We start from the raw sequence: 26,790 nt of genomic DNA on the forward strand, positions 1-26,790 counted from the left end.
CCCACCGCCACTGCGGGGATCCTTGGACTCTCGCGGCATCGTGTTTTGGGTTAAAACGGCGCTCAGATGTTGGATGGTTTTTAATGCGGCTCATTCGTCAACATCAGGGATTACCTACATCGTGGATGAGAACCGTAAGAGCAAAATAACAGCTGATTGATGCCTGTTGCGACTCCTTTCACCCTTGAAGATTTTTTTTTCAATTTGCTAGTTTCTCACGAAATTTTAGCCGACCCTTTTCGCCGGTACTTTCCCTGTAACTGAGATGGTGGTTTTGGAAGAGCGTGATTTACGGTATGGGTTCTGGATCGTGCGAATGCTGGAATGTGTCTTGGGTGGCGATCACCATACTTATGTTTTATTGAAAAAATACTACTTTTTTAATTAGACTGAAAAATTTGTCGTTTACATTTAATGTAAACTTTGATCACGAGATAAAAAAAAATCAAGAGAGGATAAAGTGCGAATGACCTATAAAGTGAGGTTTTCCTCTAAAAAAAATTTCTTAGTTATTAAAGAATTTGACTTCGTTATTTCGTTTACCTGAAAGATACTATAATTTTTCTATATGTTCTTACCAAAGGGATATTTACAATCTTTTACCGCTTAATCTTAAGTATTGGTATATGTATATGTTTATGTTATACCTTAGATATGATTTTCTATGTCAAACTCATTTCAATGGAAGAGTAGATATATTTTCTTCAATATAAGGCTTTGGCTATGGTTCCGTGTGTCGAGTGGACAATGTGATCGCCTTTCATAGCAAGTTTCGGGAACGGAAACGAGATATGAAGGGAGTCGTGCAGTGTGTGTAATGTTTGTGAAAAAGTGAGAAGCCGTGAAACATGGAGGATGGGAGAATGACGGTGAAGGGAACTTTTTTTGAAAGCAAGGTGCAAAAGTTAAGCGGGACTTTTCCCAAGAAAATGTTCACGTATACGAGGAAAGAAGATACGTGATGTATTTATGATTTAATCCACGAGTGTGATGTAGCTTTCTCCGAATATTTTCCGGATAGCGTCCTTCCACAAGTTTAGAATTCAGATACTCCTGAGAATAATTGAGAAATTTGGGGAAAAGTGGGTAGTTCGAGGCTGGATGTACCAAAAATAGTGCTGGGCTCGGAAAGAGGTTTTTCGGAGTGATTGTTTGCCGCGATTTCAATGGGAGCTAACGATTACTCATGATTAATGCGAAATTTTCAAAGCGTCCATTTTTTAGCCATGTTATTAATGAAATGAGCCATGTAATCCATTCGAAGAATCATTCACTTGTAAACAGTAGTGTTTAGGCTGAAACTTATGCGAGTAAAAAGGGAGATGTTAGAAGCAGTAATAAGATTTTATTGATCGTTATTCTTGCTTGTGCTTGCCTTGTGTCTGATATGCTTGTTTGGTGTGGTTACGGTTGTCTTCCAAAACCTATTTTGAGTATTATAGACTAAGAAAGAATTGCTTAATGAGTAAAGACTAAAATATAAATTTGTGGATAATCTAAAAAAATAAATAATTGAAGTAAAATTTTGCTGTAATTTTCAATTTATTAATGGATATTATTGTAAAATGTCTTTTTAAAAATATTCTTGTAGGTAATAATTTAATTTTACTTTGTTCTGCATGAATGCGAAGATCATTCAATCTCATGACTATATATAGTTCGCTGAAATCACGCCGTAAAAATATATTAACGCGACCTTGGGACTCGGTGCTAGCTGTCATGTTTAACTCACCGCTCCGAAAACTTCTGTAACCTCCGAAAAGCTATGGTTCCTCCGATTACCTCCGTTCTCATCAAGGCCGTAGCCAGGGGGGGATCTAGTGGGATTGATCCCCCCCGAAATGAAAACAAAATTAGATATTACCTACTTAATGCTCGCTTGGTGCTCACACGCCGATCTTATATAGCGGCGCAGTGACATCTAGTAGTGAGTGGTGATAGTACGTGGTATCACTACTCACTACTAAATATCACTAGATAGCACGTACTACGCCAACTACGCAAGCAACGAAACTTCGGGGTCGTGTTCGAATTGAATTAAGGAATAGTCGATAAGCTTAGAGATTCCAAATATTCACTTTGTATTTTCCTTTAAGGGTTTAATAAATGTGTATATTTAACTGTATACGCTATTTTATTTATCTTATAAAAATAATTTTATGTTTGTCTCCTATTCCATAAAACCCCCCCGAAAATATTTTCTGGCTACGGCCTTGGTTACCATGCCTCCGATTGGCGTCCGACCTCTATTGGTTGCACCGGAAGCCTTAGAAGAAAGCGTTGTGATGGCATTCAATGGTTCAACCACCAGAGAACTGCCTCCAGTTCGCAGCGCCAGCCAAAAGTTATATTGCTGGTTGAATTATATGAGCCGAATTGAAAAAAGGATCCGTTTTGTGTGCGTTCTTACTTAAAATTTGGGACTGAAGAGAGAGCGAAAGCGAGTTGAAAGGTTTCCCAATCCTTTTTGCCAGAGAGTAGGTACATTCTTTTGCTCACTGCGAGGAAATATTAGTCAGGGAAAAGGGCAATTATCATTCATTTCCGAGCGCGCTTCACAGAGCATGTGATTTTCCAGAGAGTGCTCGCAGAAGAGGGAAGCTGTTGTTCGCGAGGAGATGCTCGAATACACTAAACGAAGTCCAAATTCCTCGGGGATCTCGCTAATTTTTCTGCTCGCTCTACCCTCCTTTTGTTGCACACTCCATGGAAACTCAAAGTGGATGTGTGGGCAACCCGTAGAAACGCAAAAAATGAGAGGTCTCACACTTCCACTTCAGTTTAGGGAATGTATTTCGGGTTGAAACGCCTTATTTTGAATTATTTCGAAAGATATTGCTTGACTTGCGGTTTTTCACATTTTAAAACGCGATAATAAAGGTTAATTAGACCTCACTTCCGTGGTATTCAGGATTGAAAAATATTTACTTCTCAGTGAATTATTCTGAATTTCCATGGAATGCTTCTAAACGTAATTTCTTTTTTTTTCTTTTTTTGCAACACTGTGGCTTAAATTTGACGTAACAGTCTCACTCCACTGGAATATCATGGGCTTTTGTGCTTATTGGGGAAGAAAATTTACCATCATTAAATATACCAACTGTGTTTCATCGAGTGAGGAGCTTGGCCATTCACTCCGAAGCGTTTTTATCGTTTTCCTGGGTGCTTTTATTATTTGTATATGTGAAACCGTAGGAAAGTGTGCGAAGTTTAAAAATGAGAAAACGTGTTCTTTTACAGGCAATTGACGTATGATGTGAATTGAGAAAAAATGAGGGCGCAGTAGGTTTACATAAAAATTACTTTTTTTGATACCTCATACAGAACTTAAATGTGGATACGTTGTAGATGCGCCTCATACGTTTCCCTTTCGAACAGATTACCTGCATATTTACCGTAATATGTATTTAGATTCTTTCATTTTACATCACGTGCTTGATTTTTTTTAAATTTATTTTTTACTATTATGAGGGAGTTTGCTTTTCATTTCCCCTATCACTCGTATTTTATCTAAAAAAATGTGGATTTAATCCTTACCGCATGAAAAATGGCTTATGCGTCACTCAGAAATTTGTTCTCATGCATTGGTCATAGCCTCTCGGTGTAAACCAAGAATTTCTATGATTTATGCATCAATGTCTGCTCAAAAATGCGTTGTTCAAATTATTACATAAATACTACATACAGAGTCATTTTATTTACTCGTCGTTTTAGCAGAAAAACTTTAATCGTCGCACTTAATTATGATTTTAAACCATATATGTGTCAGAATTGCATGGAAGTGCAGAATTAGATGATCCGGATGCTTCGAATATTTACCAGCTTTCTGCTTTTCTTGTTTTCAACTTGATATGGCCTTTAGAATATTGCACGATAGAAACTAGACTTTAGATAGGTATGAAACTTAAATATATAAGTTGACTACTCTAGCTTTTAACTCTTGAGTTTGCCGGAGCCTAGCTAAGCGCCGTGATTTGCAATAACCCTTATCCATTTACTACCAATGACCACTGATTTTGAGCCATAAATCTCGCACTTTTTCTCAGGCAGTTGCGAGTTTGACCTTAATTGGAGGGTTATCATCTTCATGCGACTTGGAAATACCGTGCCACAAACGTGAGATCAGATAACGTTTCAATTCAAATTGCCGTGAAATTAAAATTACATATTTCTATGTCCACTTATTGAGTTGTTGTCGTAAATGTATAGTAAATAGTTCAAATATTCAAAATGACGAATTTCATGCCAGTACAATTTATTTACAATGTATTTCAATTTGTTTTCCTACGAATCTGCAAGATATTTTACGCTGCAACTTGCTGCATAGAGTAATGATAAGTGGGAAACGGTATAATTCTCACCTCTGAGTGTGGGATTTCCTGGTCATCTGATGGAAAATTATATCTTTTAAAATAATACACAGTGTTAAATGCGGATGGTGGTGGCTCAGGCTACATACTCCCGGTGAGTCAACGAGCTGTAACCGCTAAAACCTCGAGGTGCGCTTCGGGATGTCGCCGGTTGAACACTTAAAAGTATATAATGGTAGTTAAGCATGAAACAGTGCTTTACGCGTTTTTCGGTAGCCATAAAAACAAAATTGAAACCTGAGGAGTTCCTTTTAGGCTATGATTCCTTTATTATTATTGATTATGCAAAGTTACGCTAACTGGGCAAAAATACTATTCAAAGCTTAACTCCTCCCTATCGACGTTAGTTCTGAATGAATTGGAATTTAATACTAAACGTTTTTTAAAAGTGTTATTTAAACAAGGAAGATTTAATCTGAAAATTAACGGTATTTTATGTTTTTGACAGCCTGGTGGTAGTAGTATAGGTAGAATGGATCGGTGATTGCGTCTTCATCTGCTTCAATATGCTATTACACAAACCACCTCAATCACCTTACCACGGAAAGTTTTAGAAAAAACAACTTTAGCATTCTAATATTATTAATTCAAATATTTTACGACAAAACAATTTAATTCGCACTAATTTGAATGTTAATTTATTTTATACAATGTCGGAGTTAATTATAAGATGTTTTTCGCATCGACAAAAAAAAAAACAGGCGAAATTCACTAGCCACATTTTGTTCGCCACCCCGTGTTCGTCGCGTTTTTTTATTCCGAGTTCAAATTCGTTATTATCTAGCTTGCTCCCATTTATAATCTATTTTGGTATCGATAGGTTACCTTGCCGTACACTTTAGTATTTTGCACTTATGATCCGCCGCGACGCCTTCATCGAATTCTACATAAGGCACGCAGGTAGCTTTGCCACGACAGTGCTGAAATTTACCTTTTCAATCAAGGACGCCTTGTGTCGAAGCCAGAATCTCTTTCCTTCCTACCCTCGCTGTGATATTGTATTGGGAATATGAGATGAGGTCATATGGAGGGAGGGTGAAGGAAATATCGAGAGAGGAGACAGGGAGAGGGAGATGTTAAATAATCGCGCCCGAAGGAAGATCCCGGGTTCTGGGGGTGGTAAGTTTCCCGAAAATCCGCCGCCATAAATATAAATCTGAAGGTCTTTATGTCTTTGCGGAGTAAGAAGTTTTCGAAGTCAGCCATCTATTAGGAAGGAGCGTCGTCGGTAGGAAAGGGATGCTTGGAGATATGGTTGGAAGGCGAACCAAGGGAGGTGAAGCGAAATGAATTTTAGTAATATGCCTGGCAAAATTTCGAACATGATTTCTCCCTCCCTTTATGGGACTCATTTTAGAAATTTCTACCATCAGGGAATATCGCCTTATAAATAGTGGGAACCTTTGAATCAATAGGCGTGTGTGACATTCTCATCATATTTACTAGGCTCGTATAAAATTCCGATTTCAGCTTGTTAAATAAAAGAATATGTCAGTGCTTTTACAAGGTGGGTAAGCGTAGCATCACATTTTCCATTGTTTCATCTATGTAAGCTTATGTTTCCTTTTTAACCTCGCATGAGTTTAATTATCACTGTGAGATCAGAAAACACCCTCATTTGACGAATGTGTGCTTTTTCTGCTCATTTGTTGTTTTTCTACATTATTGAAAATGTTTCCAATACCTTCTCTATCGTATAGAGTCGGATGACTTTTGCCATAAAATATGGTATTTGGCAAATTAAAAATCCGGAGGCATGCTTTTTCTTTAGTTATTTTTCTTATATTACTTTTTATGCGGTAATTTAATATATGCCTATAAAGTTCTTTATTTGGCAAACACTTCAGTCTGTGAATGTGCCTTGACGCCCTTTTAAAGTTTTCCTAGACTTGTCAGTACCTACTTTTTAAGAAATATTTCGAGTCACATACTTTTTCTGCCATTTGCGTTTTTGTACTAAAAAAAAACGAAATCAAAGCACAAATATTATAATTTTTGTATTACCTCCAATGCATACGTAGTGACTAAGGGTAGTAAGGAATGTCAAGGCTGACCCAAAAGTCGTGAAATCAGAGAAAATTCTCTCTTGACAGAGCTATGTTATTTTTCTGCCCATTTGTTTCTTATTCAAAGCGTTTCCAGGTTCTTCTGCTCAATATACAGTTCGATAAATTTCGTGGTAAAATATGTTCTATGCCACCAACACATTGGGTTTTAAGTACTTGAAATAATATTCTAATATATTCAACCAATTTTGTGAATGCGGTGGTTTCCTATTATTTTTTGTTTGCCTAAATCGAAAGATTACTATTCCTGGAGTACGTATTTCACACTTTTAGAATTTTAAATGACGATGCCTATTTTTCGCGATTAAATGAAAAGTGAAATATTCAAGCACGCGAAAACGCGACGGCTGCGTATGAATGCCGGGAAAAGCCTGTGTGACGTCATTTTTGTTCCGCCTGCCGCTGTGTGAGGCCACCATGGTGCGAGGCCTTGAGCGCCGCTGCGATGCAGGCTACTAGCCGGTAGCAGAGTACCCTGCTAGCATCTAGCACTTGGATTAAATAAGGATTATTAATAACCTATCTAACGAAGGAAACTTTCCGTCCAAAGGCAGATTTAAAAAGTGATTATCAAGAGATGTTTCCCTGAGCTCTGTGCCACATGCATGCATTGGTAATCTCAGACGACGTAAAACTCCTGACTACTCGTATAGCATCTAGGTCCCTGTGACGTCACGTGGAGTGGCATCACATGGCCGCCAATCTGGCCTTTTTCAAATGAGGTTAAAGTTGACCATTAACATTCGTCCAAACTGGGATTTCTAAAGCCAAATAATTTGCATAGTATGAATACACTAATGGTGGGTAACGAATCGCAATCAATGCTTCTTCGTGGTTAGGCCCCATAGTGAGGATAAGATTATTCTGCATGGACTTAACGCAAAAATCTTATCCGCCTGCTCATGCCCACTTTGTTCACCAAAAGTACCAGAATTTATCATTTAGAAGTATGAGTTTTTATTGGAGTTATAATAATATAATTAAAATAATAAGACACTGAATTAAATGCAATGTGCACTCTATTGTCGTTCCAGCCGGCATGACTCCTTATTTATTTTGAACATATTAACTGCATATCAACAATGCAAAACGACCAATATAAAATAAAACACGACAAAACTATGAAATAATAAAGCCAAAATGATAAAAACTAAACCGTGTAGTAATGACGATTATTACACGGTTAATTAGGACGCCGTAGAAGTGTTTCGAGTTAATGCAGCGTATGTGTGTCATATGATAAATTGCGATTGTAACTCGGCGGCTAGTCTCCCGCTCATGAGAAAACGGGCTACATCTTAGTTTTTATGTTCCCAATAGGGTGAGGCTTATCAGGGCTAAGACTGATGCTGGAGTTTTGATAACGGATAGCGGGGAGCTGGTCGTGAAAGGGTTGGTCCACGGAGAAATATATAAATGAGCTCATTCATCAAACCAAGCCCCCATATCATGGCGCAGCGGCTGTCCCGCATGGGGGTGTATTCGGTCCGCGCCGAGGGATGACTGTCATCCCCAGGGCTCGCTCCATCCGAGTCTCGGGAAAGGAGGCGATATGGGGAATTGACGGGATGAGACCATGGGCGGCAGATAGGGGTCTCCCTCTTCAGATGATAGTCATGGTCTCCGCCGAAATTCTCTCCGCCAACCCAGCCCATTCCCGGTGGAGGCCGTGGGGTTTTGGGAAGGCATTTTTTTATAGCACCTCAATTTTTCATAACAGAACCAGCGCTACTTTTTAAGGCGGTTTTTCACTGGGTACATCATTGCGCAATCTGACCTTTGTACGAAGGCGCTGTCAAAATTTTGTCTTGTAAAGCGGTGAATTGATAGAAGGCATGTGAAAATGCATGGATGCGATTTGGATAAGTAGCCCATGCTCAAAGTCTGAGCTCGAATTCTCGCAATTTCAAAAAATTTTTCGACGCTAATCTGCGCAATGACGTGCCCCGTGCAAAATGATCTTTAGAGGCACCGAATTTTCGTGAACCGCGTGTAAGAGTTCACTTCAAAAAGGTTTAGTTCCTTAGTTCCATTGCAGGCATAAAAACATGTTTCGAGGCAGCGTAAAAAATTCCCCAATGGCGTATGTTACGATTATGATGAGAATTATTGCTGAAATAACACGCTTTTATCCGATTTGAAAAACTTTGGTGCCCCTCCATGCATCAATCATCAGGGAAAATAGTAATTCATATCTGTTGAGAATTGAAAAGTAGGAAAAAATATTTTATTCCTCATCTTCGACCTATCAAGTATAAATATTGCTAAACGGAACTGCGTTCAAGTGATCTGAAAAAAGTCGGTGCTCCTACATGTATCCTATCATTAGGGAAAATAGTAATTAATATCTGGTGAAAACAATGAAAAAACTGAAAGGTAGGAAAAAATTATTTTATTCTCAATCTTTGATCTATTAGTTATAAATATTCGGGTGGTGATGAAAACTCTATTTAATTTCGGTTTCCACTTTGATAGTTATCAGCATAGGTGGATTTAGGGAGGGCAAGGGGGCACATACCCCCCGGGCACTTCAAAAACAGGCAAAGGTTTTTATACGGTAATCATTACGCTCGTTTTATTTTGGGTATTAATTAAGCCTCAATAATTTCATTTGATATTGATAACTTTCATTTCAAAATAAATACAATATTTTCTTCAGCAATCGTTGTATTTTTGTAATGTCAAATATGAGAAGACCTGTTAGACTCTTGCACCCTTCTCAGAAAAAAATCCTGGATCCTTTGGTTTTCAGCAAGCTTTTTCTTGTAAAATTGTGCACTTTAAATTGATTGATAATTTTAGTGATAGTGATCATTTCACGCCTGGCGGACGGCCAATGAAATGATGTGGACAATGTACCTATAAAAATGAATGCGTGAAGTGACTTTAAAGTTGCTAATTGTGGTAGATGTGTGCTTATTCGCATTCAAATAAGTAAATAGGTTATGTCATTTTCGCCTTGAAATTTGTCGTTTGTGGCTTTATATTCTTGCAAGATCATTTGTGAATTGAATTAAAAAATAAATGGGCCCAAGAAGAACTAAAATCGTAGTGCAATATAATGAATTTGGTTTCTCTTGTCGTTCGTCACTCTTATATTAATCATGCTTAGTTTGAGAGAATTTTTAATCGGACAGAATACGAGGAAAAAAATGGCTCGCATCTCCACCTGCTAGTTCTCTAGCTCACAAAAAGGGCCGTCACTTTTCGTCGACTCTCGACGAGTAATTCTTGTAAGCAAATTAGATTGTAACTGCAACAACGTGAAAACGGTACCCCCTATTATGGGTAACCACAGGCGACCCCATGATAACTTTAAACGAACCTCCATTATCAAAGCTAATTTTTTCAACAATGGAAACGGGGAATGGGTTCGCGGTAGGTAACGAAGTTTCACTTTGTGTCGCTTGACATCGGGAAAAAGGAAGACCGGGAAAAAGATATACCGCAGGATTCCCTCGGTTGCCACAGTGCGGAGGGAAGAGGAGGGAGACTCACTCGTACCAGCGACTGACTAATTTTGGCGTGGGAAGGACAGAAAGGCCCTTGCTCATGCTTAAATCTATAATACCATCCCGAAGAAGAGGAATTGAAGGGAAAGGAGAAGCGATGGAATGGAAAGGAATTTCGGATATTTCGCTAAAGAGGGTTACTTGGGACACAAGGAAAACATCTCATAGAAACGACGATCAGTGAGGATGCAATCTAATTTAGGTGATTAATGTACAAATTATTTCGTACCAGTGAACTTTTCTTCAAAATTTTATAAAAATCCCACCTCTTAAGTCAACTGTGCGAGTCATAAAATTTACACCTCTATTTAGCTTATCAAATTGAAAAATTTAAATTTTGGTATGTTTTTTTCTACGGATGACGGATATTTCGCTGAAGAGGGTTACCTAGGATTCAAGGAAAACGCTTTATAGTAACAACGATCAGTAAAGATACAAGCTAATTAAGGTTATTTATATACTAATTTTTTGTGCCCGTGTACTTTTCCTTAAACTTTCATACAAATCCCGTCCCTTATATCGACTGAGATAGTCGTAAAATTTACGCATCCACATGGTATGACGCGAGTGCCATATATGAATTACCGGGGGAAAATATATGTGATGCTACATTTTTGCTAGGATACTGCATTTCAAGGGGTTTATTTTTGTAGACCTTTAGTGTATTGATTAGCTGCTCATGAAAAATCGGATATTTTTATTCATTTACGTTTGTCAAATATTAGGATGACGGATATTGATAAAATCTGTCGAATCTACAAACGATCGACGTTCACAATAAAAACGCTACGAAGACCAACTTCAATTGCTCGACAGCTACAATGTCTTGTAACTTGTCTTGTTCATAAGAATAAAACTGAGTTCGCATGTATGCTAAAACAAAGTACAAATACCGGGTATTTTTCGATGATTTTAAATATACCTCATGTGGCTCGACATGTAACAAGATACTCGACCTAGCAGAAGTCATGGATACTCGCTTTTTTACCCGGATTTGTGCAGAGTATCGTGTGATTCAGTCAATTTGTAACGGAACGGCCCACAATGCGGGTCGCACGTTTTAAGTCTCGGTTCTTGCCCTTGGTGTCGGGAAGCGATTAATCACACACAAATATTAAAAGTTTTTACCAAATTTTATTTTCCTATAAATTCCCAAATAATAAATTAAATGAACAATCATCAAGTAATTATGAAATTTTGCGTATAGAATTGCCAAAATTTGGACACTTCCAAAGTCTCGGGAAGGAGAGGAGTCGTTGGTGATGGCACCGGTGGATAGCGAGGCGCTCCGGTAGCCCTGGTGATACGGCTCGCGCTTCGACTCCCGCCTACGGCTACATTGTGACTGACTACTGATGACAGACGAGTGACCAGAGACTGAGTATAAGTAACGGAGTCAAGTAAGTGACAATAGCGTCTTCACCGTGCCATTTTATAAGGAAGGAGCAACTAGGACATTTTCGACAAAGAGGAATGGGAAGGTTTAGCTATTCTTGAAAGTAAAAGGTGCAAATTCCGAGGCATAGTTTGGCATAGCCGGGTATTCTGAGACAAAACAACCACACATTTATGTATATTATTGGAAATGGAAATCTTCCATTTCACTACAAATTGACTGGTGGGTAGCAGGGGCAATTTGGTATGATTGAAGGCTCTTGGCTGGATTTAAATTTGCATGAATACATAGTACTCCTATCCTACGATGGGTATACTGCGGCTCTAGTGCGGAACACCAGTCGGAGGAGTGAGATTTGATTTGCACCCTGAGACAATTTGAGCTGAGAATCTTTTAAATGACTTTACTTTCTCTGTGGTTATTCGGTTCTAGTTGGTTGATTTTACGAGTAAAAATAATGTTTAAGTGTATACGAGGTGCATGCTATTGCGGATTTATTTCTACGAATGTTTTGAAGTGGGAAGGATTCCGTCAACCAAGGTTCTGGTCTTAAAACTTTGAGTAGCGCGTCTTTTAAATTACTTTTCTTTCTCTTTAGTCAATCGATTCAAGTTGGTAGATTTTTCGTGGAAAAAATTATGTACATGCGAAATGCATGTTATTGCGGCTTGAATTCTACGAATAATTTGAAGTTTGAGAATTTCAGCCAAGGAATGATCTGACCTTAAAAATAAAACTGTTTGCGGGAGGCATTCCCCAGTGAAAGATATGGAGCATGGTTTCTCATGATTCCATTACTATTACCTTCACGGCAAAGGTATCGTTACACATTACCAAACTGGGTGTTACCAAACACGCAGGTTTCTGCTTGTCGGGGGATGAAGTGCATCTGGTACAGTTAATTCCACGAAATTCGGGACTAGAGGGCTTATGTGTGAAACTTCCCTTCCGGTTCCGAGAAAAAAAAGGAGGAAGAAGATCACCTGGTCACATCTCCTTTAAGGTGGCACAATACCTTTGCGAAAATCGTGACGCTAGAAAAAATGAAAAAAATCATTCTCCACCTTTGTATGCTAACACTTGTCATTACCGCGGTGAAAACTTCAATCAGAAAACTGTAAATGTGCGATCGTAAACTCCATAACTTAATCTTTTACTAATGAACGCATACATTATTAATATATTTTTTTCATATTTAGGATCGATATTTTTAGCAGTACGTGGTACATTTAAAAAGAGGACAAAATCTATGTGAATTCATGCTGAAAGAGAACGAAAAAATACGTTGCTTAAGCGTATTTTACTACTCAAAATAAACGATGAAATGAGCTCAATGAATGCACAGATCTTTCTTTTATAATATACTGAGTACATCAAGTGCACCAGATCATGTATTAAGCAACGAACCTAGATATTATGGTCCTCTTCAGCGACGCTTTCCTCCGAGCTAGAGAAATCCCTTAAAAGGTAAGCTTAAAATATAAATGCATCAACCACCACCCAAACGAGGCGGTGCGTTTCTTATAAAATTCTCGTAACCCTATCGCCCCCTGAGGCTCGCCGAAAGGACACGGAGACCCTTTTTTGCCTCGTAATATAACGAAATTAACGTTGCTAAATAAGTTTTGATGAGAAATGAAGGGGATCCAGTGGCAATTTGAGGAACGTAAGCACTTGGCGGTTCCGGGCAACGCGACACGAAACTTAAACTCCCGCAGGTCTTAAAAGAAACTTCATTCCCCTATCCACTTGTTCCTCTAAGGATAGTGGGGGTGTTAGTAGAAGTAGCGGATGAAGAAGTTTATGATCCCTGAAGATCTTCTCCCAGTCCCTCTTCCTCTCTTCATAAGGTTGGTTATAGAAAAGAATTATCAAAAAATTCTTCCCTGGACCTCTTTTATTGTACCACGCCATAACAATTGTCATAACCTCCCTAAAATACCACCTGAACAATTCAGCACAGTCTAACCCATAATTCCTCTTCTTATGCTTATTTTTTTATGTATTGTGTTATCTTTACGCTGTTATTTATTTATTGAAAACAGCCTTTGGAACAGAAGTGCCAAGCCTTTGTGCCGTTTTTGGCTGAGAAATAAGTGAATAAATTATACGCCATTTTCAAATTACGAATACGAATTTTCCAAAATATATTGTTTCTATTAAACCTCACGAGAGGAGTACGGCAAGATATTATTTTAGAAGGAGGGCAACAAATAGGATACTGTGAAGGTTGTAGATAGTTAGGGATGCGAATTGCAGAAAACAAAACGATGATGGCAGCTATTACGGTTGGTTGTAATAAAGAAAAAAAGGCAAATACACTTTGAATAACTTTTTATGAGAACAGAAAATATGTATTGAAAATAAAAAGATATTATGCAATAGAAGGAAGTAATTATCATCCAGGAAGTGAGTAGTAATGAAAATATATGTCAGTAACGATGCATACCAGCCTTGGGCACCGATACCCCTCCCCTGCGTTATTTTTGTAGAACAGGATGAAAATGAACGGTTGATTAAAATGATGAGTTTAATCCACCTCTAGAGTGTGCATGTGTTTCGCATGTGACCTCGGAGGAAGGCAGTAGTAGCATAATGTCCCCATGGCGAAGATGATGAATCGTTTTACATGTTTCACTTAGTTATGTGGATATTTATGCGTTAATACGTGATAATCGTGATGATAATGATAGATGATCTGGATGGTGGAGAGATTAAGTAAGTCTTTATATCGAGGTTCTATGGTGCATAGTAAAAAAATCATGTACACTTCCTAGTTCCTTGCCAATACCTTCCAGGTTGCTATTCATTATCAATTTAAGATCTAAATGTTTTTCTCGTATTCTTGAAATTAGTTCTTTACAACCTTTATACTCTTGATTTTGTTTGGAATGAAATGATGAAAGGGATAATTTGAAAAAAATATAGAGTTGAGTACCGGTATGCTGTTAATAATGACTCTTGTACCTCTATAGAGAACACATCTGTCTATAGTTAAGTTTCTGGTTCAACTGGTAGCGCTCCATCAATGAATTTAATGGATCAAAGAATCAGAATGAAATACGTAGTAGCTTTAAGACTCTTTCATCTCATCTTTTCAGTCCGTCAAGTTGGCAGCTCCGGACCGCCCATTTAAATTTTTAAACGCCGGTGGGTCGTATTATTTTTTACCTTTGTCAAGGGCGGTGCCGCCCTTCTTGTTGAGGGGATTAAAGGGGATAATTACCATTTCGGCCCCGCCCCCCTCGCTGCCTTGTCCCTCACGCTTTACGGTGGCAAGGAGGAAATATTTTACGGAGCGATGAAAAGAATTAATGTCGGATCACAAGTGTTTATCGCCTGAGTTTTGCGTTGGTGGACCGTATTGGCCTTACCCGTGACTTAAATAAGCCGAAAGAGGAAGAATTGGGAAAGAGGAAGTTTTGGGTCTTCAAAACCCGCTATGTCCAAAGTGAGGCTTCAATTGATGTGCTGGTGTAATGAGGTTTTACCGAGGAATATTTAAAGGTTTTTATTAAAAATTGTCATAGAAGACAATTTCTTTTATGATTTATAATGATTTTTTTATGATTTATAATGATTTCATAGTAACCGCCTCACAAATATGGAACTCTCTCCCAGCCCAAATAAGAAGCAGTACAAATGTCAATAGGTTCAAACACAGCACATATGGGTTTCTGAAGAATGCCTCCTTATCCCCAAGTTAAATTTCTTTTGTTTATATTCACTTTCTTATGTTCATATTTCTCGTTTATATTCACTTTCTTATGTTCATATTTCTTGTTTATATTCACTTTCTTATGCTCATATTTCTTGTTTATATTCACTTTCTTATGTTCATATTTCTTGTTTATATTCACTTTCTTATGTTCATATCTCTTGTTCATATTTCTTTTGTTTGTCACCTTTAATTTTGTAATTAGTGTGTTATATCGAAGTGCGATTATTTATTATTATTTTTTTTTGTCGAAAATATTGTATTGTTTCTTTCATGTACTAGGCGATATGCACTGTTCACATTTGACTGTATATGTATATATATTTATTTACTTTTTCTTTTATTTATCTATCTCAATGTGAAATGTAGAAAGATGTACTTATATTTTCTTATGGGCCCCAGTGCCTACGAAAATAAACGATATTATTATTATTATTATTATTATAATGATTTTTATTACGATTTTATTTTCGTTTACAATTCATCTATGTCTCATTTAGACATTGGGAATTTTAATGAAATAAAAACAAAAATTTATGTATCCTTAGTATATTTAAATACACTATAGCGTTTTTGAACTAGCTTCCTTAGAAATACAGCGGTGATGATTGAAGAATTCTGCTGGAATACGCCCCAGAGGGGTTTTATGGCTTCGACACCGGAGTTGCGCCTACAGCACTCTCTATAATACGACTTCGCAACTCTTTGGCTTGAATGCATGGGAAATTTTATTCCAATATTCCACAATGAAAATATGCTCCTAGGACATTGAGTTCCCATGTTTTTTGAACCAATTTTTGTGGACGGGTTCGAAAATACTCTCTCTCGGTTATGCTGAAATGTTTTTATGTACCTTGAAAGATAAGGCCTATCTAAAAATTATTATATTTTATGATATACTTTTCCTTCAGTCCAGAATTGGTTTTTATTACTCATATTAGTTAATTACAGTTTTATTAGCTTACTATTGTTTGTATTTAAAAATCAATTGTAAGCGAAGCAAAATGAAGCATTTCTTGTTTGAGAACGAAGTAGTTGCTGAAAAAAACCTGTTGGACTTCGGAAAGGAATGATAAAATTGCATTCATCCGTCAGTGATCAATACAAGTGTGAAATATGATATGTTAGTAATGGTTTCTAAAAATCATGGAAATTACCAAAAGTTGGGGCCATTTTTACTAATGCAATCACGTAAACCATTGTGCTTAACCACGTTATTGCATGTAATCACTAAATTTGCATTTATGTACTCTTTTTTTAAGGAGAAATACACTAAATGCGCTAATAAATTGTATTTGCCTGGTAAATATCAGGCTTTATCATAATTCATGTTTGTTTTTCGAAAAGGAAGATTGAAGTTTCATATTTTGTGCCGATAGAGTCTACAGTACTTAATGTACTTATGTTAATATTTGAGTAATTACGGTTAGGAGAGGCTTCTTTAAAGCGTCGACCTACCATACAATAAAATTCAGGAGTACGGAGAAATTGTACATGCTGAGGGGGTTGGTTTCTGGTGGATCAATTATAAGAATAAAATAACCGTGCAATGGTTGTATGCAGATACAAATATTTATATATTTAGTGCTATTTAACCAGTGTTGTCTATGCTAAAGAGAGAAAAGAGAGCACTCTCGTTTGCAGTAACTATAAGAACGTCTAATACTCAAATAATTATTATAAAAGGTACTTGCCAAGCTAATGTGACGATACTGTTGTTTTCAAAATATTTAATTACTCGTAAAAACAGTTTTTAACGATTTCAATCTCGCCTTCGCCTCCTAAAACTTTGAATATAATTTCGCTACCGATGTAGAATTTTATGTTGAGAATTATACTCACTTTATTGGAACTCTAGTTACCTATGTGGTTGATTGAGGTTTTAAATTAGTAAAATAATCGAGGAAAAAATATTTAAGGGAATTTTTCAAGGAGAGAATTACGTTTCTTCATCGAAGTTGGCGTCATATTCGGTACGAGTGTCGCAAACACGCGAGGCTGTCAACTCCCATTACTTTTTAATGCAAGACCAGCTGGGCTTGTCCCACTGGACTCGACCCGCATGCAAAAGTTTTAGGGGCAAGTTGCTTGCAATTGAATTGGTCTTCATGAGCCGCAACTCCTAGAATTCCCGAAGACATGCATATGAATTTTGAAACCCCACTGTGTCACGAGAAATTACCGGGCATCATTGAATTGTTCTCGTTCCTGAGTCTGGGTGTTCAAAACCATTTCAACTCTGGCTATTGCCCTCCATTTCTTGAATTAGGTCTTGAAAATTATTTCTATCGATATAGAACTCAGTTTTCCTCAGATATCCAATTTTAATTTTCTCTTTTTTTGCAATTATTTTACTTGAACTGATCTCATGTTTGACTTGAAAATTGACTGGGAAGCAGTCCTTGTTCTACGTTAATGGCATGGCGATATTATGTTGTAATTAGCGATTAATGCTCATAAAATTGTATTTAAAGTTTTATTGATTAATTGTATCGCATCGCATATTCTTAAGTTGATATCTCCGAAATGAGAACCCTATAATCTATTGATTTGGCCATAAAACTTTAATTCTTACATTTTTCCTTGTCTTGTAACTTAATGTGCGGATGTGAGGACGATGTTTCAAGAAATTGTTATCTATATCATTATATAAAAATATTTGGTGGTGTCTCACCGTAGGTCTATCTATGTAACACTCAATCATTCGAAAGCTACTGTGCCGCTTGAAACTAAAATGGGCAGGAAGATCCGTGTATATGTGTTGATTGAAGGACAATTTGAACATTTCATCCCTCCTGAACCCCTAATTTCCTTGTTAAGCTGGGAAACTTTTATGTCGAGAACTTTCCAAAAATAATATCGGGAGGTAAAACAATTGCTTCCCAGTGACATCCTTTGGAGCGTCCAGTCCAATGGTGTCTTTTGATTTTTCCATAGACTTCACTATTCAGGGGTAAATATATCATCGTTTTGGTCAATTCCCCTGCCACAACCGAACCTTTCAGCTTCCTTAAAGTATAATGTGTCGGTGACCGCAATGAGGAAACCAGCTGTTGGTGCAATAAAATTACTTTTAGCATTCCCCGTATTTTTTTCATTCCTTCCAGAATTTCGAAGGGTACCCATGCTGGTTAAAAATAAAACTCTCTTGAAGTACCGAGTCCTGAGTCCTCATCCAAATACCCGATGCTAAAAATCTCAGAATATATTTTTAAACGTTCTACAATAGAGATATTTCTCTGCAAACTGGGCAACTACTAATGTCTGAATGAAATAAAGATATGGTTACTCATGTTGCATGGCGCATGTTGGCTTCAGGGTTTGAAGAGTTTCAGGTTTTGTCTTCAACCGCTGACGCTTGACGCTTGCTGCAACGCCGGCGAAACTGTCGTGCGAAAGTGAATCGACGCGGAGGACAACCCGGAAACCAAGCTGCGCATACTGCACCACTCCTCAGAAGCCTCCATCAACATGATTACAGATTTCTTTATTATTATTATTCCTGGCGAAAATAGAATTTAAACTCTTGCACATTTGATGCTTCCTAAAGATGCAGTAAGTAGTTATTTATACCTTCAAGCTCCTGCCATGCTTTAGAATTTTACGAGGTCGTTATTGAAGTCTATTTTGTGGAACCTCTTTTGATACCTATTCTGTCACTGTTTACGTAACATCTTTTTCGTTCCCTTAGCCCCTTACACCTCCAATTTCATCTTCTCACGCGTATCCCTAGGGAGCTATTCCTGGAACTTTTCCCCTTTCGTATTTTTTTTTACTGTTGGGTCCCTAATTCGAAAGTTGCAAAGTGCTTTGAGGTTCCCGCTTCCTCGATTATTTTCCAAGATAGTGGCCACAGCACCATGGAAGGGTCACCCTATTTACACGCAAACTCTCTTTTTAGCCCATAAGCTGAACAAGGGCACGTTTAAGCTCATTGTAAGCTCCCTTTGCGGGAATATTTGGCAAGGCAATCGCTTAGCGTATTTTATTGATTCTCGCGGTCCCTGCCGACAGAGTTTCAGCAAACCTGGAGTGCTATAAATTTGATGCGCTGGGATTCGTAGACCTTGTGAGGCTATTTTTAGGGATTTAATATTCTTACTTTATGTTCAAGTGCGCGACAATCCTCATTGAACTTTTTCAATCAACATAAAATCTTCTTCAATCAGTAATGTGAAACCATTAATTCAAATGCGTATTAAAATATCATCTGAGATGAACTGAAGGCACAGATAACGTCATCATATTCCAAATTCCTTCTCCTTCCCGTAAAACATGTTAGTTACAAGAAAAAGTGAAGATATTTCTCGCTACATTTTACGTTTACAGCAAAGTTCCGGTGTATGCCTAACAAGGAGTAAGATGAACCCTGGGAATAGTCTTTTTAATTTTTTATGACATTATTACTACTTAGTTCATAATTATTTTTTGTATTTAGTACTATTTTTTGACTTCGGTGGTAACGATTATCCGTTGTAAATGCCTAGGAAACCGGAAAAACCAGAAGTAAGAGGCCTATTCTGTAACAGATAGCGGCTCCGCTATCACGACGAAGATGCTATTTCTGGCGCAATATTACGCCCCCCGATTCACTATCTGAAAATAGCGGCCCCTAAGCGTAATTTGGGGTCGCTTTATAGCATCGACAATAACGCCAGCATTTGGCTTGCGTTATTCCGATAGCGGCCCCCTACCAGGGCATTTTTAAAGCGCGGATCGTCGCACTCAATTGTTTCAATGAAACAATTGAGTGCGAAGATCGTCGGTTCCACACATCGCGCGAAATTTATTTTAGAGAAGGGCGAGATAGATTGTGAAAGATACAAATATGGCCCGTCGATTAGTGTGGTTACATATCGCTCGTGAAATATATTTAAGGGAAAGGCGATTTCTTCGCTTGGAGAGGAGAATGATCAGGGATCACTCCAATCCCTTTGAGGTCAGAGAAGAGGACTTCACTCGATATTTCCGCGTAAGTAAGGAGATTGCGATTTACTTGTGTCAGCAATTGCATCCGGAGCTGTCAAGAAGACGTCGTAGTGGCTTAAGAACACATACGCAAGTAAATGAAAAGATTTTAAATCTATTAGAAGATAGAATTTATAAGTTCATTTTCATTAGAAAACATTAACAATTTTTTAGATGTGGGTTAACCAAACTGTGAACTTCGATTGTCATGCAATATGTTCAGCAAAGATTTTAAATTCATTTGTGTAGGTATTAGTCGCCTTGCGATTTCTGGCGGAAGGATCGTACCAAAGAGGGGTTGGGCAGGACTTTTTAATGGCAGTGAGCCAGCCCACTGTGAGCAGGTGTGTCACCAAAGTGACTTCCAGTATCTGCGACCGCCTACACCAGTGGATTAATTTTCCCCAAACAGACAATGAAATGGCGGCGGTACAAGAAAGGTATGGTACATTCATTATGATGCATTGAAAAAATGACTCTCTCCACTTTTATTAACTCTCCAGTTATTTCGTTTTCAGATTTAGAGCTAATGCTGGATTTCCCGGAATAGTTGGGTTAATTGACTGCACCCATATCTCCATCGTCACTCCTGCCATTCATGCAGAAGGATATAGGAACAGGAAAGGCTACTTCTCTCTTAATACACAGATGGTGAGAAATTCAGATTGATTTCATTATATTTCCTTAACAAACATTCTGTTTCATTGCTCTTCGAAGGAATTTTAAGTAATTGGATTAATATAAATTTAAAGTAATTCTCTTTGAAAAATTCCAGACGTGTGATGATAGAATGGTAATCACTAATGTGGTCACATACCCTGGGTCCGTACACGACCAATTTATATGGAACTTCTGCCAATTAAAGAACATAATGAGAAACACTGATGGAGGATATTTTTTGCTAGGTGGGTTTAATAGTGATCAAAATACACGTGTTTCCCCAACTATCATAATAATCAATCAGCTAAGTAAAGTTCCAATTACTGATGATTTTATATTTTGCCATCTGCAGGAGATTCTGGGTATGCATTGGAGCCATGGTTGATCACTCCACTGCCCCAAGCTGAGGAGGGAACTCCGGCTTACAGATTCACCATGGCCCACTGCCATACAAGGAGTAAAATAGGAAGGGTGTTCGGAATTTTAAAAGCAAGGTGGAGATGCCTATTGAAAGACCGAACTTTGCACTACACCCCAGAGAAGGCATCCAAGATTATTGTTTGTTGTGCAATACTGCACAACATAATGATGCACCATCGGTATGATAGTTATGACTATCTTCTAAGTAGTTTCAATGAACATATTGAAATGGTATTGAAGTATTGATGCTGCATACTTAGAAAGCCTACTACAGCATGTACACATTTATGTTCTAGTCACATGTAGTATTGCATCATGCGGCGTTAAATTATAACTGTTTTGGATTCCAGAATTCCACTGCCAGAAAATGAAGTCTATGAAGATTTACAAGATAATGGCCAGAGGGGAGACATATTTGGGGGAGATCAACTCACCATAGCAAGGAGGAGGCAGATGAATATCATCCAACGTTATTTCACCATATAATTTTAAATTAGAAATTTTTCATTCCATTACCTTTCAAGTGGCCTTTTTATACATATTATATAGTCCAACAAAGTCATTTTCTACATTTGGGCTCCCAACATTGAGCTTTTTTTCTGCTTCCCTTTAGAGTTCATGATTTATCGTTGTTAGAATAAACATTTAAACACATTTTTATAACAAATTATTAGTTTATTGATAAAAAATTACAATATTTGTGAAAATGTGCTTCTACTCTTTCTCCATTATATGAAATTAACTGGAATAACAAAAATTGTTTAACCAATGAAATTAACTTTTGATACAATGAACGATTGACATAAAAATGAAATGAACTCTGCAATAAACATATATGTGTACACACATTTAAGCTATACACTCTAGACTTCCTCCAAGGGAAACTCCATTATCTGTACACTCCCATGGCCTTCCACTAACTGGCTTTGAGTACTCACTAAATCCTTCAGAGCGGATACTATTTCTGAATGCCTCCGTAAGCGTTCACCCTCAAGCCTCAGGACCTCCTTCTCAAACTCCCTTCGTTGCACTCTGTCCGCTTCATCCTTTTCCATTCGCTGCCTCTCCAGGTCAAGCAATGCTGCCTGTCCCTGGGTGAGACTGGTGAGGCTATCAGAAATGGCCTACACAGGAGTTTAAGCAATAATTTTTATCAAAATTTGGCTGGGGAGTATCAACAACCATAGTGTTTCTAGACATAAGGCGTAGCTACCTGTAACACCTTAAGTTGGGAAGAGTCGGCACTGCGAAGATGTGCCTCAATATCCCCTAACTTTTTTTTATCTCTCTGGTGACTGCCTGTGAAAAAATATCACCATAGTTAAATTTTGATTGCAATTTTACATAAATTATATTTTCTAAAAGTAAAGAAGATAGTTTTCTTACGTTCATAACTTAATGTGGATGTACAAGGCAGTGCCTCTTCCAACTGATGCTGCAGCTGCTTTTCAGAAGTACTTTGCACAGTAACCTAAGAAAGAAAGGCAGTGGATAGTGCTGGTTACAGCTAACATCTACTATTTATATAACGTAATATGCTCTTACCTCGTTAATCATATCCCCAATATCATCAGCAATGACGTCTATGTGAACATTAATCTGTTGGAAAAACATAAGTTCATTTTTGATTTTTTAAAAATAAAATTTGAATAAAATTTTTTGATAAAATTTGTGATTGTCAAATGAAAACCAATAAAAATATGAAATTCATGTATATGGTACTAACTGTTTGTGGTGCATCACCTTCCAAGTTTGCACCAATATCCATTAAGGGGGTCGATGTCTGCTTGCCAATTATTGACAAAATAAGATTGTCAATATCACTTAATATAGGGGTGTGACCCTTAAAAAAACATATAAACCAGCATAAAAATACAAACGGAGAGCAATTATTATTTTAATTTTTCTTGGTTAAATAACTGTTGCTACATCATCAGCGTAATTTGTATAATTATAACCATAAATAATAATGGACTAAACCAAAGTGGTAGCATAAGTAACAGTTAAATAACCAAGAAATCTTATAATGGAATACCAAACAGTTAATAATTGAGTTAGTTATTAAATTGTTAATTTTTCATAGTCATACACAATTCTGACCTCTTTATTTCCCGTGGCCAGCCTATCGGCACATGCACGGGCATTCTTCTGCCTCGCCTTTCCACGCAGGTCCTTCCATGCCTAAATAATATCACGTAAGATCAATATTATTTCATATAAATGATTAAATTCAACAATGCGTGAGAGATCGTACCTTCTTCCATTGGTCGAGTGTTTTAGGCGGTCCGTGCAGCGCGAGAATATCAGCCAGCTCTTCCCAGAGCTTCTGATGGTCGGCTCTTCCTGTTGGCCCATGAAATTTACCAAGGGCGAACTCGCGATGGTCGTTCATGTAGTTGGCTAATGTCGCAGTTTGTTTCTGCGTCATCTTAAATGCCCTTGCTTTGTTGCTATAATTTTTCCCATATATCATTAATTATTGCAAATACATTCGTAGTTCAGCATAAATACCACATAATATTAATGCCGAAGTCAATATATAATGACTTACCTTTCCATTATGTATCTCAACTTCAATTTTCCGCTAGATATATATATTTATGTTTATGACTTTAATTTAATCGATTTGTATCGTCGTTTGTGTTGCCGCACAACCGTTTTCGATTGTCATTTGTCAACTTGGATTTGGATCAACAGGTAATATCATAATATCTAAAATTGGCTGTTAATACCAGCTTTATAATGATAAATTAATAAATAAAAATTAATTATAGTTATTATTCTCTCTAATAATTACGTTTTTATTTATAACTTTCTGAAGCACACGGCTTGTATCATTTGCTCTACGATGTTTTTCATACCGACTACATATAGCATCAGGGCGATATATTACGCCCTCAAAATCGGCGTAGTATAACGCGATGCTCTTTGCTGAATCAAAATCGATGCCATTTGAAAGAGGGAAATAGCGGCGGCGCAATAAAGCGCCCCCAAGATACAGAATAGACCTCTTGATGTTGTTTTGTGCTTTTGTATTTCTGCATAAAGTTCTTGTAGTTGTTAAGATGAGGAAACGATAGTACATCACGTATTACGCACAGCTGCTATTAAAATAGAATCCCGATCTTGTGCTTGAGGCGTCGCAGTTCGTTATGAATGGGATGGGAAGAGGTAAATGATCTTTCTACTATATTCAGAGCTAAAAATGCAGTTTAAATCTTTTTGAGATGGTGATCATCAAGCATTGGAGGTTACGGAGTGAAAGTTGTCACTTGGAAGCAATGAAATACGATGAGATATTCTTGATAAAAATGTGTTGAGAGTGATGAAAAATGAAAGATATTCACGAATAAAGAATATGACGGAAAGGCTTCCTAGCTTTTTAATCAGGACTTTAAAGGATACTCATGAAATTAAATAGTGTATATGCTTTTCAAGGGTGAGTAGATTAGAAAGATAGCTTGAGAAAAGAAATACCATTAGTGTCGGCGGAATTACGGAGGTTGATTATACATCACTGAGGAACAAAATTTTTCTCAGCTCTAAAAGGTAAAAGTTTCAGCAGCCTTCGGCTACATGCAACAGGTTTCTAAGAATGGATGGGACGGGGTTTCCTTATAGTCTACCTCACCTTAAGGGATTGAGTTATGAGGTTAATTTTCATCAAAAGCGATGAAAATTTTGTGATATGGACGTTTTATTGGGATAGACTATAATTAACGTTCAGCCGCAGATAATTCACGCATGAATAAATTTAAATGGGCTGGAAAAACTTTTGGTAATTGCAACCTTGGTATTGAAACTTGACGTGTACGTTATAAATGTAATAGAAAACCCTCATTAACTCCACTTATAAAGTTGTCATGGCAAATAACCAATAATGGGTAGTTGTTTATGTTTTGGGGGACGAAAGAGATAGAACACGGAAGTTGATATAATATTTTGTACTTAAAAAGAAAAAGCGGAAGAATAAAGAAAGTTAACAAAACTGTAAGTAGTGATAAGATAATTAATTCCATCGCTACAATACGATAAACTTTAAATACCTACATGTTTAATACTTATAAAATGTACTTCACACGGAATTAAACTCGCATCCTACGTAGCTCAGCAATTTTTCTGCCTGCTCTTGATAATTCAATAATTATATTGTTCAAATCATATTCGAGTGTTTTCCTTCTGGCTCCGTGGCGAGGTTTTTCCTGTCTTTAGATTCATATTTGGACTCACCATTTATGTTTCACATGCACACAACATGTATACGTTGAGTCCAAATATGAATCTAAAGAGAGGAAAAACCTCGGGCGCGACCGGAGTTGGAGCCCCTTATTCGCCAATTGGTGGATTGGCGGCAGTTTATAGAACTATTTTCCCCGCGCGTTATGGTTACTATATTTTTATCAACAAATCAAAAATTGTCCTCCAATTTGAGTACTTTCTTCAATCAATACAGTCTCACAAACTACTCTACAAAAACTATACCAATCAGTCACTTTTTTATCCGTCACTTTCAAAACTGCCATATTGTACTTTTGCATACACTGCCCTAACCATTGACTAGTCAATTTTAAAATTTGACATATACTTAGATGACTATTGAAAAACAAAAACCCTTTCTTACAGATCGTGAACATTCATGCGGATTATTTTGAGTTTGATTTTTACATACCCATCAGTCTTCTTTGGTCTCTTAGTTAATTTCATCTGCCTTTCACACTTAGGACATTCATAACTTGACGCAATTAAACTTTCATTCATACAACAATTTAAAGCACACTGTTTTGTCCGTAAACAGGCAATAAAGCGAAATATCCGTTAGAATATTTAACCTCTCTTGAAAAACATTCATCCAAATTCTTATGGTAATCCACTTCCATCAAAGTCATGTTCGAACGTTTTATGAAATGGTAACTTCGATAATAAATCCGATTTTTGATAAAAACAGTAACCATAACGCGCGGGGAAAATAGTTCTAGAAATCGCCGCCAATCCACCAATTGGCGAATAAGGGGCTCCAACTCCGGTTCACCCAAACCTCGCCACGGAGCCCGAATGAAAACACTCCGATGGCCAAAACGTGAGTGTGAACGTGAGTTTCCTCAGTGCATTCCATCCGCTTGGGCTATTGCGCCTGGAGTTTGACTCCTGTCTCGCTAGCCCGATCGCCCCCGCGTTCGTCCTCGTCGGCTCTGGGTGGCGCACGGGTGAGGGATGCAAGTTACCTTATATGCCAACCATCCAAGTTTTTATCGACACGACCGCATCAGTTAAGTTGGACTCGCGGGTGTCTACATATTATTGGAAACGATCGTAAGTAGGCATTGCGCTCTATGCTTAGGAAATCATGCAAATGTTAAATTTTATCTCAACTCGCAGATGTAATTCCGATAGAAACGTGATTTCGATTTGGAAGTACTGGTGTATCATAAGGTAGATATACCTCTTCAAAATTATCTTTAAATCCGAATTTTGGCATTTTCTCGTTTTATAGTCATAGCAGGCGGTCACTTTGGGGAGTCCTAGACTCGCTTCAGTTTGGATTCAACTGATATCGTAGGTAAACGGCGATCAGCTTCCTTGCCGTTTAACACGGGGCGCGTACTTGCACAATCTGTCGTGTGTACTAAGGCTCAGTCAAAATTGTGTCGTGTGTAGCGGTGAATTGCTAGAACACATGCGA

General features: G+C 37.6%; 3 protein-coding genes and 1 long non-coding RNA gene across 4 annotated transcripts; 2 read left to right on the forward strand and 2 right to left on the reverse strand.

The window, feature by feature from the left end:
- The first annotated feature begins 19,736 nt into the window (after nt 1–19,736).
- Nucleotides 19,737–20,699, forward strand: LOC124155213 (putative nuclease HARBI1). Its single transcript, XM_046528929.1, has 3 exons — nt 19,737–20,124; nt 20,280–20,470; nt 20,549–20,699. The coding sequence occupies exons 1-3, from the start codon at nt 19,891–19,893 to the stop codon at nt 20,697–20,699; spliced, it is 576 nt and encodes a 191-aa protein (XP_046384885.1). The 5' UTR covers nt 19,737–19,890.
- Nucleotides 20,700–20,814: 115 nt separating this feature from the next.
- On the forward strand, nt 20,815–21,747 carry LOC124155054 (putative nuclease HARBI1). The gene is made up of 3 exons (XM_046528795.1): nt 20,815–20,935; nt 21,043–21,289; nt 21,461–21,747. The coding sequence occupies exons 1-3, from the start codon at nt 20,821–20,823 to the stop codon at nt 21,594–21,596; spliced, it is 498 nt and encodes a 165-aa protein (XP_046384751.1). The 5' UTR covers nt 20,815–20,820; the 3' UTR covers nt 21,597–21,747.
- A 264-nt stretch (nt 21,748–22,011) lies between these two features.
- On the reverse strand, nt 22,012–22,679 carry LOC124155055. The gene is made up of 3 exons (XR_006864112.1): nt 22,497–22,679; nt 22,324–22,409; nt 22,012–22,234 (listed from the first exon to the last, which is right to left on the reverse strand). It is a non-coding gene; the product is annotated as an uncharacterized LOC124155055 (long non-coding RNA).
- A 25-nt stretch (nt 22,680–22,704) lies between these two features.
- LOC124155214 lies at nt 22,705–23,713 on the reverse strand. Its single transcript, XM_046528930.1, has 4 exons — nt 23,365–23,713; nt 23,211–23,291; nt 22,854–22,953; nt 22,705–22,709 (listed from the first exon to the last, which is right to left on the reverse strand). Exons 1-4 carry the CDS (start codon nt 23,581–23,583, stop codon nt 22,705–22,707), a joined length of 405 nt encoding a protein of 134 aa, XP_046384886.1. The 5' UTR covers nt 23,584–23,713.
- Nucleotides 23,714–26,790: the final 3,077 nt, after the last annotated feature.

Source organism: Ischnura elegans, chromosome 3 (genome assembly GCF_921293095.1).
Source record: "Ischnura elegans chromosome 3, ioIscEleg1.1, whole genome shotgun sequence".
Lineage (NCBI taxonomy): Eukaryota > Metazoa > Arthropoda > Insecta > Odonata > Coenagrionidae > Ischnura > Ischnura elegans.